The 12412-nt window shown below is 33.8% G+C and overlaps 1 protein-coding gene across 1 annotated transcript in view; it reads left to right on the top strand.

Annotated features, from left to right (window-relative positions):
• The window catches only part of LOC138319505 (uncharacterized), a 31904-nt gene that overhangs the window by 19151 nt on the left and 341 nt on the right, over positions 1-12412 (top strand). The window contains exons 13-21 of the mRNA XM_069262660.1: positions 517-616; positions 1297-1457; positions 2119-2293; positions 2570-2703; positions 2855-2931; positions 3230-3285; positions 4378-4500; positions 11313-11473; positions 12160-12334. Coding sequence (XP_069118761.1) covers positions 517-616; positions 1297-1457; positions 2119-2293; positions 2570-2703; positions 2855-2931; positions 3230-3285; positions 4378-4500; positions 11313-11473; positions 12160-12334 — 1162 coding nt within the window. The remainder of the gene's footprint in view (positions 1-516; positions 617-1296; positions 1458-2118; positions 2294-2569; positions 2704-2854; positions 2932-3229; positions 3286-4377; positions 4501-11312; positions 11474-12159; positions 12335-12412) is intronic.

The raw sequence follows: 12412 nt of genomic DNA, 5'->3' as shown, positions 1-12412 counted from the left end.
TTAAAAAGTAGTCATCGATCACTTCATGTCTAACAGACATATTTGTAGTTTTCAATTTTTGTTCTATTCAAAATATAATAATAGTAGATTATTCAGCATTTAAGCCCGATAATTACACTGCTGTGCAATTAATACAAGTTTAAACGTTATATATGTTTCACAACTATTCTGACATTGTATAAGCTCTGATGTTAATGGTTTCTTTCATAGGGATATACTAGAATTAAATTCTTCACATATTATATGTGATACAAGTTTTTTATGTAATTGTGCTTCGTCTGTCGTCGTTCGCCGTGGGAAGGCCCATGGTAGTCATATTGGGCCTGCAGTATACTGGCATAAAGAGGTACCATTTTTTTTCAAATTAATGACCTTGACCGACATTCAAGTTCACAGGAAACAAACATGCTAAATCTGGAAACAACTTACTGAGTATTACAGTTCTACTATATACAGTATTACCAGTCAACTGACTGTTAAAGCTTCCTGTATTTCTTACAGATATGTATGTTCCAGATTTGAATTGTTCTAACATTGACTCAGTCATTCTGAATTTGAACAACACTTGTCCATCGGTGAATTATTTGAATACAACTGATTCGACACTATATTGCAGGTAAGTTGTTTTGTCCCTTACCAGAACTTGAGAGACTAACGATTTGCGTCGTGTCAAACTCTCGGTGTGTTCGTACTTACGTACATTATATTACTTGGTTTTATCTTCAGTACTATACGGCACTAGAATTGCATTAGTAATGAATCAATCTTCGGGAAGCTATTGTCCTGTACCAAACCTTGAAACCGTTACATGTACTTTGAATTTTGACCTGCATTGAACAAAACGCTTGTCTGTACCCTATGTTCTATTGGGTAATACACTGGAACTTCATACCTGGTATATGTGTTAAGTATCGTTACCCACACACAGGGTACCGTGACCTATATTTTGGACCATGTCCTCTAGTTCAGTAAACTGTTCTATATTTTGAAGTACTGGAAATGTGGTTCACGTAGGTTACTGTGACCTATATTTTTACTTTTCTCTTTTTAAGAAAAAAATATCTGATCATTTTGTCATATGATTAATGCACTTCCAAGTAATATATCATCTTATTGATCACCATGACATCGTTTGAGAAGTGCAGTTATTCTTGCATGTCATTGAATTAGTCTGAACTGTAGCATGATGGATCTGAAAATGATAATTGAGTTGACTGAAATGTTATGCCGGACTTGTCACTAATGAAAATGAACTGAAACTTTCGTTGACGAAGATTACATTTTAAATGCTTTCAGCCACCTTCGTGCCACTTTACTTTGCGCCAAAGTTGCATTTAATTGGTCACCATTTCCCCCTGAAGCTTTTAACGATATTGTGATGTTCAACACAATCAAAGGCAATGAGGCCATATTCAGAGGAGTCTTTGGCGGAAACAGTGTATCTTCTTGCAATGTTTGTAAGTACATGATTAAAAAAAAACTCAGTAGACATTGATGGTCATTTGAATAAATAATTATCTACTTCATTTAGCTACATGTAATTCATTTTATGTCACGAATATATTCTTTTTTTAACTTTGACTGAAACTTTTCTCTTTTTACAACAAGCGATGAATAGACTAGAATATTGGAATTATCCCCCGTGAAACGCCTATGCGGGGGAAATTGTTTTGGGCTCCGTCTGATCGTCCGTCCGTCTGAGATCAATTTCCGGACTATAACTCAAAAAACAGTTGAAATCGTCCCCTTGAAACTTTCTGTATACAACAGATAAGTACCCTAGTTGTGCCTTCTGCTATTGCACACCTTCTATTTTGGAATTTGTTCCGTTACCATGGAAACTTACTCAAAAAATACCAAGTTACTGTTTCCTTTCCCTTCAATCTTTGGATTTTTTTCTGTTACCATGGAATATCTTTTTGTTACCTACTGTTATTCGTGTTTCACAGTTTTACAATACTCGCATACGTTTTAAATTATACCTGGATAATTGTTACTATGGCTTGTATGGATTTGGGATTTATTCCAACTGCGGGGCGCGGGGGATAAGGCCACGCTTTGCGGCTCCTTGTTTTAGAGTGACTTCAAGCAAAGTTGTTTAAACCTTCTTACTTGTAGTGGATGGAGATGGGGAAATGATATATTGGCATCTGAATGGAAGTGTCATTCCAGACAAAAACTTTATACAACCTGGAAATTGTACCAGTGATAACATAGAATACTTAGGCGAGTACATTTGCCACGAATCTACACCTATATATCATGGACCGCTGCTGCCTGATGACGCATGTGGGTAAGTGATTCAAATAACTTTATTAAACCGCAAGGTTTTATATAGTTATATAGAATACATTTAGAACACTTTTGCATTCGAAGTACGTAACGATTTCAATATTGAATATTTACAAAACATTTCCGTTGTTTCGGTCTTTCTCATGTTTTGATAAAGTACTTTATCAGTAAGGACAGATTTACTTAATATGCTTGCGCAGGAAAAGAATATTATTGAAAATTTAACACTTGTTTGTGTTATAAAAGAAAGTTTGAAGGAGATGAATCTTATTGACAGGGCTGTGTTAGCGAAGAAGGAGTGCATTGACAGAAACATGTATAGCTGGGCCGGTAAAGTCTGCGACAATGTATGGGATGTATTTGGAAACAGAGTAGAGGAGATGTTAGGGAAGAACACAAGCCTAGACTACTGTAAGTAGTTTGAAATGAAAGAGAGAACGATATCAGAACCACTCTCATATTTTCTTCGTCAATAATTATTTTTGTAATGCGTAACAAATGAATAAAACAAATTCGAATGCATTTTACAGCAGCCAAATTGTAAATAATATATTTGTTTTAGGTTCAAAATCCTTTGAAATAACTTTTGCCGTTATGGTTCCACCAAACGCGGATATACAGACCATTGTTCTATCCGAGGCAAGTATTGCTATCATTTTTTTATGTTTAACAGAAAGCAGTGATTCGATATTGATATATGCCTTTTTACAGGTCAATTTACAATAGACAGCTACCAGATGAGTTTAATAAGTATGATATTTTTCTGCCATAACTACGTGAAACGAATTTTATATTGACATAATAATAACCTACGTATATCACTCTAAAACTTTCAAAATAAACGTTTTGTATTGTACATGTAAGCGAAATATGTATGTTCGTAACATATTCATAAACAGTCGTAAAAGTGATTTTTCACTTTTTGAAACTCTTCTAGGTCGGTGCTCTGTTAAATGATCTGGATTTCGACGACTTTGAAGTTCTTTCCATTACGTAAGTAAAATATATTTTTATATCAAATTTATATTTCTACATCAGAAACAGTGTGTCCACTCCATTGAAACCGGATGGATATATATATATAGTGTTAGTCTTCGTCTGTCTGTCTCTTTGTCTGTTGATTTTTCTGTCTTTATTTCCGGATGTTGCACTTTATCTGAATAAGCATGTAGTTGGTTTACAAAATTGTTTTACAAATTATTCTTATCACAAAAAAGGGAAATTGAAGTTGGTGTACAAAATTAAAGTTTTAGAAGAGATAGATAATATGATGCAATTGTCCATATTTGATTGCGTATAATAATGTTTTTGTTGACCAAGTAGAGAAAATCGCTACTATCTAGTCAAAGAGTTCAAAATGGATAGTAATCAGATTTGGTAAGAAACAACCTTAGTAGGAGGGTAACATTTTAGTTCTGACCCCTCGGAGTAGAAAGGGAAATTAGAGGAAAATCATTAAATTCCTTCAGAAAAGAAACGATAATCCTGAATTCAGAAAATTACTTGGCATCAGAAAACCAGGTGATCGATTCTGGGCCTCTTGGTTATTCTTTCTCTCTATCGTCAAACTAGAAAAAAATCTGATTGAAGAATCCTAGCTGAAACTGTGTATTGGCGTGTTATTTGTACTGAAGGGGAAGCTATTTGTAGGCATGGTATCAGCAATTCTGGTTTTTTAAGCAGTATGGTTTTTAGTTGGGCGTGTGAAAGGGAATACTCTTTCTCTCAAACGATATAACAGAACTTACTCACATAATACTCAGACTGTGTCGCCTGCTAGCATCGGACAATGTAACCTATATTTTTTAACCTTGGCGTGTATTTAAATATAAATTTTGTCTTTATTCTATAACTTTGACATAATACTTCTTTCTTGGTATATGAGTCCATTTAGGCAAAGAAAAGACAACTAAGGACTCGAGCTAAATGACAGATGACCACAACAGTACCATGCTTTCCATTCGGGATTTAAGATATATTGAGCACTTCATTTGCATGAAAAATGACGACAGCATGTGGTCTTCTCACTTTCTGAAACAGATTTCAAATTTGGAATTAAATTCATTACTCTTCTTTACTTTGTAGTGAGAATAAAAGAAGAAAACGCCAGACCGACGAAAGAGTTTTATATTTGGTAGTGATTAAAGTCAGTGTTGGAATTGGTGTAACTGCTGAAATGATCGACGAAAAACTTAAAAAACGCCATTGGTAAACTGGACACTTCAAGTGTTTTTTTTTGCTGCTACTATCGATGTACAGGAAGCGTTTAAAGCAGGTTAGTTTTTTTGCTTACATGTCTTTGGCCGATATATCAAAATATTAACACAAAGAAGTTTTTAAACATTGTGATTGAAAGTCCAGTGCCATATTAATATGGTTTTCATGTCGAACCTATGTCGATGCGCGCGCATTAGCCGATTTTCTTCCGATCGATTCTGAGATTATCATCGGAAATTATATTACATGACAAATACATCAGTACAGGATGTCCCATTAATTATGTTAACCTTCCAAGTTTAATAATTTGTTAAACGCAGAACGTAAAGCACCAAGATCTCATTTGCAAAAAGCCTGCAATCATAAATTTTGTTTTCTTGATATAAAAAGTTTATCAAAATGATAAGTTAATCTTAGCAACGATTGTGTTAAAAGACACATTTTTGCAAAATGCTGTGAGTGTGGCTTCCATGTCATACTAACCTAATTCTATTTTGTTAAATTTTATTCTTTATTTTCATAAAACAACTGTTAACTGCGTTTAATGCTCAGATTTCATTTTTTTTTATATAGAAAAGAAGAAAAAATCAAATTGGGAGAATCATTGGCCCGGCAATATGTGGTTACTTATTGAAATATTTATAGACTAAATTTTAACAGACCGACACCTGCTTTCACAAACTTCGATGATGTTTTCCCACAAAACCAGTCATTAACATATGAAGCTAACGTTTGAATTGTTTTTAATAACTTATAGGCTATGGCGACATCTGTTATCAGCAAACGGATGATACCTTGAAATATCAGGTATTTCGGGAATGTTTCTATGGATACGAACAAGCAGTAGAATTGCAAGGTGTATTGAGTATTTACAACACTATTCCCAGTGTAGCTGTTTTGTTGGCGAACATCAGTGCTGAAAACTGTCGGTGAGTAAACGTATTTTTATTCAATTAACGCATGCTATTCGTTAGCCTTTTTTGAGCTTCTCAGTTGCCATCTCAAGTAAAATTTTATAGTTTATCTGAATAGATCATACTTAGTGTTACTCTTGTTCGTTCCATTATCTCCCAACGACTCGCGTCTAGGTTTCAGATGGATGCGTCTACATTTCTAGTGTGAAAGATTTCTTAGATCACTAACCTTTTCTCTTATTATCGGTAGCATGTCCTTTGTTTACAATCTCTTATCATATTGTTTTCAATTAAGCATTGAAGTCACTATTTTTTAATTTCATCGGGGTATGAAAGAAATTTTGCGGATTCACACAGTTTGCAAACAAAATTTCTTCCATACCCCGATGAAATTAAAAAAATAGTGACTTCAATGCTTATAATTAATTTTCCAGGCTACTTTATAAAATGAAATACGTTTACACGTACGATTCCATTGATTTTTACCAAGGAATTATTTTTTCCAAATCAATACGCAACGTCAATGTTTTCTATTGTGACGTCACGATAACGTTGGGTTTCCGCGCCATTCTCGGATTTTTTTTTTTTTTTTTTTTTTCATCGTGGAATGAAAAAAAATGAATAGCCAATCAGAAAGCCAGAAACAAAGAGAAAATTAATTATTACGGTTTTAATGCGAAATTTTTCAAAGTATTAATTGCGTACTTTATTGTAAACATCATTAGTAAAGTTTATTTTAATAAGAAGAAATGAATGGTGACTTTGCTTAGGTTAAAAATAAGGTTTTTGACATTATACTGAAGTGAATTGTCTTATTCAATTGCCAATTACTTGTTATTTTATCATTTTTTATCGCCTGCAACGCAAAGGCGACAATTAGGTATCACTATGACTGCGTCAGCGGCAAACGGGAAAATTTTCCGTGCGATATCAGTATTTATTATCCGATTTCAACCAAATTTTGTTTAGTGCTTTATATCAAAGAGACCTCGGATGAGTTAGATACTGGTCAAAATCCGCCAATATTTGCAAGATTTACGGGACAATAAAATTGTCAAAACAGATATTTTCTTGCCTGAATTCAGATCATAATGAGTTCTAATTAACTTCCACTTGCTTATGTATGTAACATAAACTGAAAGTTATATTAGACAAATGTCAAATTTCAAAAGATGGGCCCAGATACGTAACTGATAGCTTCATTAAATTATTAACAATATTTCCAACTTACTGTAAACAACTTTTTTGTGATGTTTTTAAACTGATGTGCAGACGACACATCCACTTCCGTGGAATTCTTGTTGTTCAAACTTGATAAATATTGCAACTTGTGAATTATGTACTTGGACACATGACATGTTTTAATAACGGTTAACATGGAAATATTTTGGAGTCATGGTCTCGGATAAGTAAAAGAAGGAAAACCATCATTTCTAGTTTGTAATCTTTTGAATGAAATTACTAATAAGATATCTTTTAACATTTTAAATGCATTGTCTCGGATAAGAAAAAGAGGAAAACCTATCGTCTCTAGTTTGTAATCTTTTGAATTGAATGACTAATGAGATATCTTAAAACATTTAAAAGGCATGGTCTCGGATAAGAAAAGAGGAAAAACTATTATCTCTAGTTTGTAATCTTTTGAATTAAATGACTGATGGGATAAATTAAAAATGCAAATTTAGACTATAAAATATTTTTATTCATAACTCACTTCGTATTTTTCTGTAGCTTTCCGTTGATGTTAAATGTTTTGATGTGAAAGCAACAATAATAATAGTAAAACATTATTTGATAATGCGCGCCAAAGACTTCAGGAACTGATGCTTTGTCTATAAGTTCCTTGTGGTCCATTTTTTTAATCGTGATTCGAAATTTTGATCCCATCACTCCACCCGTAGTCATTGATGTATTACCTATTGTATTTATTTATTTATTTAGGAGAGTGCTAGGTGAAAAGATGGAGAAATGCAAATAATTTTGTTGAATATATCTTTCTTTATTTTATTTGATATATTTTTCATATCTTGTGCTTTAGACTTCTTAGCATTGGCTGGTCCTGCTTTAACACATCCCTTCATGCCGTCTCGAATGGAAATCAGTGTTCAAAAGACTCAGCTTCGGAAACAATATCATACTATGCGACCGCCATTGGCATAAACGAGATGGATCTTAATGCTGCACTCCATCATTGCGCGGGTATATAAGAAAATAATGATTATACTTGAAAATAGTAATATATATTTAATAAATTGTCAAATATAATGATAAAATAAGTAGAGTCTCTATTTTATAGTATATCGAAGACAATAGAAATTTGTATCTAGGGTTTATTTTTAATAAACAAGAAAGCCTATGTTTTCGTCACAGAAATAGGAAATGGATTTTTCTTATGGGACAATTTGGTCTATCTATGACTTTTTAAAGTATTCTGCAATAATGTTGATAAATGATTCATTAATTTAGCCTTGGGAATTTTGTTTCGAAAACCAATTTAAAAGTGTTTGGTGGTATTTTTTGCAATTACAGAATTGTATGATAGTGGCGAAACAGGCATATCTGAAAATGGAGATCGTTTCGCAACATGGATATTGGCGGAATGCCTCCCATCTTTGGATTGGACAGACCCGGGCTTACTTAATGCCATACTGTATGGCCAAGCAGTAGAAGATAATGCATGCAGGTACAGTTAGATATATAATGTCATTTTGGGTTATTAAAACTCTTTTCCTTGAAGTTGTAGATAGTTAAAATTAGATTTGCACCATGTTTTCGAAAACAATCATTTAATATATATCAATAACTGGCAAATAATTGATATTGTTTTGGATTAATTTACTTAATATTTACCGTTGAAAAATCTTTTCAGAATTGGACATCATATATTTGAATGCGGACAACACATTGCAAGGAACAATAAGTTTGCGCCATACTTTCACTTCAACATAGAGGATGTAATGAAAACCTTGGTACAGAAGGCGGCCTGGTTTGACAGCATTATGCCAGGAATAAGCTTGTGTTTTATTCAAGGTATACCTGGTATCTTGAACATTGTATATGTATATCTTGCACATGGTAACTAAATCAAAATTGTAATGTGAAACTTACATAGAATAAGTGTCCGCTATCTCATATAATCTTAATAGTATGAACAAATCATATTGCGGTATTGATACGAACTCATGTCCGGGAAATTTTAAGGCCAATGAACAAATTTCTGATTTCTAAAAGTGACTGTTTCATGTAAATGTTTATTTTCACTGAATTAACATTTCACTGTTAACGGTAGTGCATCCTATTACAAATACCGTATACTAATACTACAATCACGTTTGTTTCAACATCCCTACTACATGATATTAACTAATTATAAAATTGTAATTCATCAAATAGCCATTTGTTCCAAATTGGTAATATGTAGTTTCAACTCTACACACTTGAGGCGTTTGTTACTTTTAATACTTTGCATATTATCTCCCTTTGACAACAGTCCCCCTAAATGCAACCTATATTAATGTAAGCTGTCAAGTATTTAATAGGAATAGTTGGCATTGAATAATTGTCACCTTCATACATCGGTTTTAAGTGCGAGCGTACTCTTGCACCATTGTTTTTTCTTGTCGGGTGTGGAGTCTGTGTACATTCGCTATGCGCAGATTCCAACTGCGCACGCGATACTGGAATTCACTGTCTTATACTTCTCATATATGTTTCTGGTTTAAAAGATTTCGCCGTGATTTAATGACACCAATACTTTAAAACATATACTAAGAGATACCTGTCAGCAATGTTCTACTATAAATGAACAACAGCGACATTAGACAGAGTTTTGTGTAAACTTAAAGCGGCGTATCATTCTAAGAATCTGATCAGCTCTGGAAACTTCGGGAACGATAAAATGCAAATCAGATTTACATATAGTCAATGAAAAAGTGACGAAACGGATGAATTTTAGTACTGGCAAAAGATATTTACAGCGTTATTTAGCAGATTATATTTAATTTATTTCACTTCATCCTAGATCCTATGTTTACGTTGCACTATCGCTTTCTAACTTATGACCATATACCGACCGCATTTCCTGCGGTCATAATAAACATCTTTAAAAATACCCAGCCTTACGTAAGAGAAACATAATAAAAAAAAACATACAATGTCAGTCTGGATGTCTAAGCTCTAAATCTGATGTACCCCACAAAGGCATTCAAGTACGACACAGTCACCACGTTCTTATAGAGACTGGACAGTGCTGTAATGGGTGACTATTTTTATCAGCAAAACAACCCTTTCATATCGATATCAATAAAATTAACAATTAACGAAGTTCAAAGTAATTTCACATTTCAAGTTCTGATGAAGTAAAGGAAAGTATATATTACAATACATCAAGGACGTAAACCATCTCCTTGCAATAGTCCCAGGGGTAATGAGCGATCGATAGTGCTATGTACAACTGTTGCCGAGGATGATATTTCATACAGGCTTGTGGGTATCTCTGTACGGGTTATTCATTAAATATGTTACATTTTTGTACGTGCAAAATATCTCTGAGCAAGGCCTTATTGATGCATATTGTACTAGAAATTAAGGTTTTAAAAAGTAGTCATCGATCACTTCATGTCTAACAGACATATTTGTAGTTTTCAATTTTTGTTCTATTCAAAATATAATAAATAGTAGATTATTCAGCATTTAAGCCCGATAATTACACTGCTGTGCAATTAATACAAGTTTAAACGTTATATATGTTTCACAACTATTCTGACATTGTACAAGCTCTGCTGTTAATGGTTTCTTTCATAGGGATATACTAGAATTAAATTCTTCACATATTATATGTGATACAAGTTTTTTATGTAATTATGCTTCGTCTGTCGTCGTTCGCCGTGGGAAGGCCCATGGTAGTCATATTGGGCCTGCAGTATACTGGCATAAAGAGGTACCATTTTTTTTCAAATTAATGACCTTGACCGACATTCAAGTTCACAGGAAACAAACATGCTAAATCTGGAAACAACTTACTGAGTATTACAGTTCTACTATATACAGTATTACCAGTCAACTGACTGTTAAAGCTTCCTGTATTTCTTACAGATATGTATGTTCCAGATTTGAATTGTTCTAACATTGACTCAGTCATTCTGAATTTGAACAACACTTGTCCATCGGTGAATTATTTGAATACAACTGATTCGACACTATATTGCAGGTAAGTTGTTTTGTCCCTTACCAGAACTTGAGAGACTAACGATTTGCGTCGTGTCAAACTCTCGGTGTGTTCGTACTTACGTACATTATATTACTTGGTTTTATCTTCAGTACTATACGGCACTAGAATTGCATTAGTAATGAATCAATCTTCGGGAAGCTATTGTCCTGTACCAAACCTTGAAACCGTTACATGTACTTTGAATTTTGACCTGCATTGAACAAAACGCTTGTCTGTACCCTATGTTCTATTGGGTAATACACTGGAACTTCATACCTGGTATATGTGTTAAGTATCGTTACCCACACACAGGGTACCGTGACCTATATTTTGGACCATGTCCTCTAGTTCAGTAAACTGTTCTATATTTTGAAGTACTGGAAATGTGGTTCACGTAGGTTACTGTGACCTATATTTTTACTTTTCTCTTTTTAAGAAAAAAATATCTGATCATTTTGTCATATGATTAATGCACTTCCAAGTAATATATCATCTTATTGATCACCATGACATCGTTTGAGAAGTGCAGTTATTCTTGCATGTCATTGAATTAGTCTGAACTGTAGCATGATGGATCTGAAAATGATAATTGAGTTGACTGAAATGTTATGCCGGACTTGTCACTAATGAAAATGAACTGAAACTTTCGTTGACGAAGATTACATTTTAAATGCTTTCAGCCACCTTCGTGCCACTTTACTTTGCGCCAAAGTTGCATTTAATTGGTCACCATTTCCCCCTGAAGCTTTTAACGATATTGTGATGTTCAACACAATCAAAGGCAATGAGGCCATATTCAGAGGAGTCTTTGGCGGAAACAGTGTATCTTCTTGCAATGTTTGTAAGTACATGATTAAAAAAAAACTCAGTAGACATTGATGGTCATTTGAATAAATAATTATCTACTTCATTTAGCTACATGTAATTCATTTTATGTCACGAATATATTCTTTTTTAACTTTGACTGAAACTTTTCTCTTTTTACAACAAGCGATGAATAGACTAGAATATTGTAATTATCCCCCGTGAAACGCCTATGTGGGGGAAATTGTTTTGGGCTCCGTCTGATCGTCCGTCCGTCTGAGATCAATTTCCGGACTATAACTCAAAAAAACAGTTGAAATCGTCCCCTTGAAACTTTCTGTATACAACAGACAAGTACCCTAGTTGTGCCTTCTGCTATTGCACACCTTCTATTTTGGAATTTTTTCCGTTACCATGGAAACTTACTCAAAAAATACCAAGTTACTGTTTCCTTTCCCTTCAATCTTTGGAATTTTTTCTGTTACCATGGAATAACAGTTAAAATACCAAGTTACAGTATTTATTTGTTACCTACTGTTATTCGTGTTTCACAGTTTTACAATACTCGCATACGTTTTAAATTATACCTGGATAATTGTTACTATGGCTTGTATGGATTTGGGATTTATTCCAACTGCGGGGCGCGGGGGATAAGGCCACGCTTTGCGGCTCCTTGTTTTAGAGTGACTTCAAGCAAAGTTGTTTAAACCTTCTTACTTGTAGTGGATGGAGATGGGGAAATGATATATTGGCATCTGAATGGAAGTGTCATTCCAGACAAAAACTTTATACAACCTGGAAATTGTACCAGTGATAACATAGAATACTTAGGCGAGTACATTTGCCACGAATCTACACCTATATATCATGGACCGCTGCTGCCTGATGACGCATGTGGGTAAGTGATTCAAATAACTTTATTAAACCGCAAAGGTTTTATATAGTTATATAGAATACATTTAGAACACTTTTGCAT

The sequence above is a fragment of the Argopecten irradians genome, chromosome 3 (genome assembly GCF_041381155.1).
Source record: "Argopecten irradians isolate NY chromosome 3, Ai_NY, whole genome shotgun sequence".
NCBI classification, from domain to species: Eukaryota; Metazoa; Mollusca; class Bivalvia; order Pectinida; family Pectinidae; genus Argopecten; species Argopecten irradians.
This window is presented reverse-complemented; position numbering and strand designations above follow the sequence as displayed.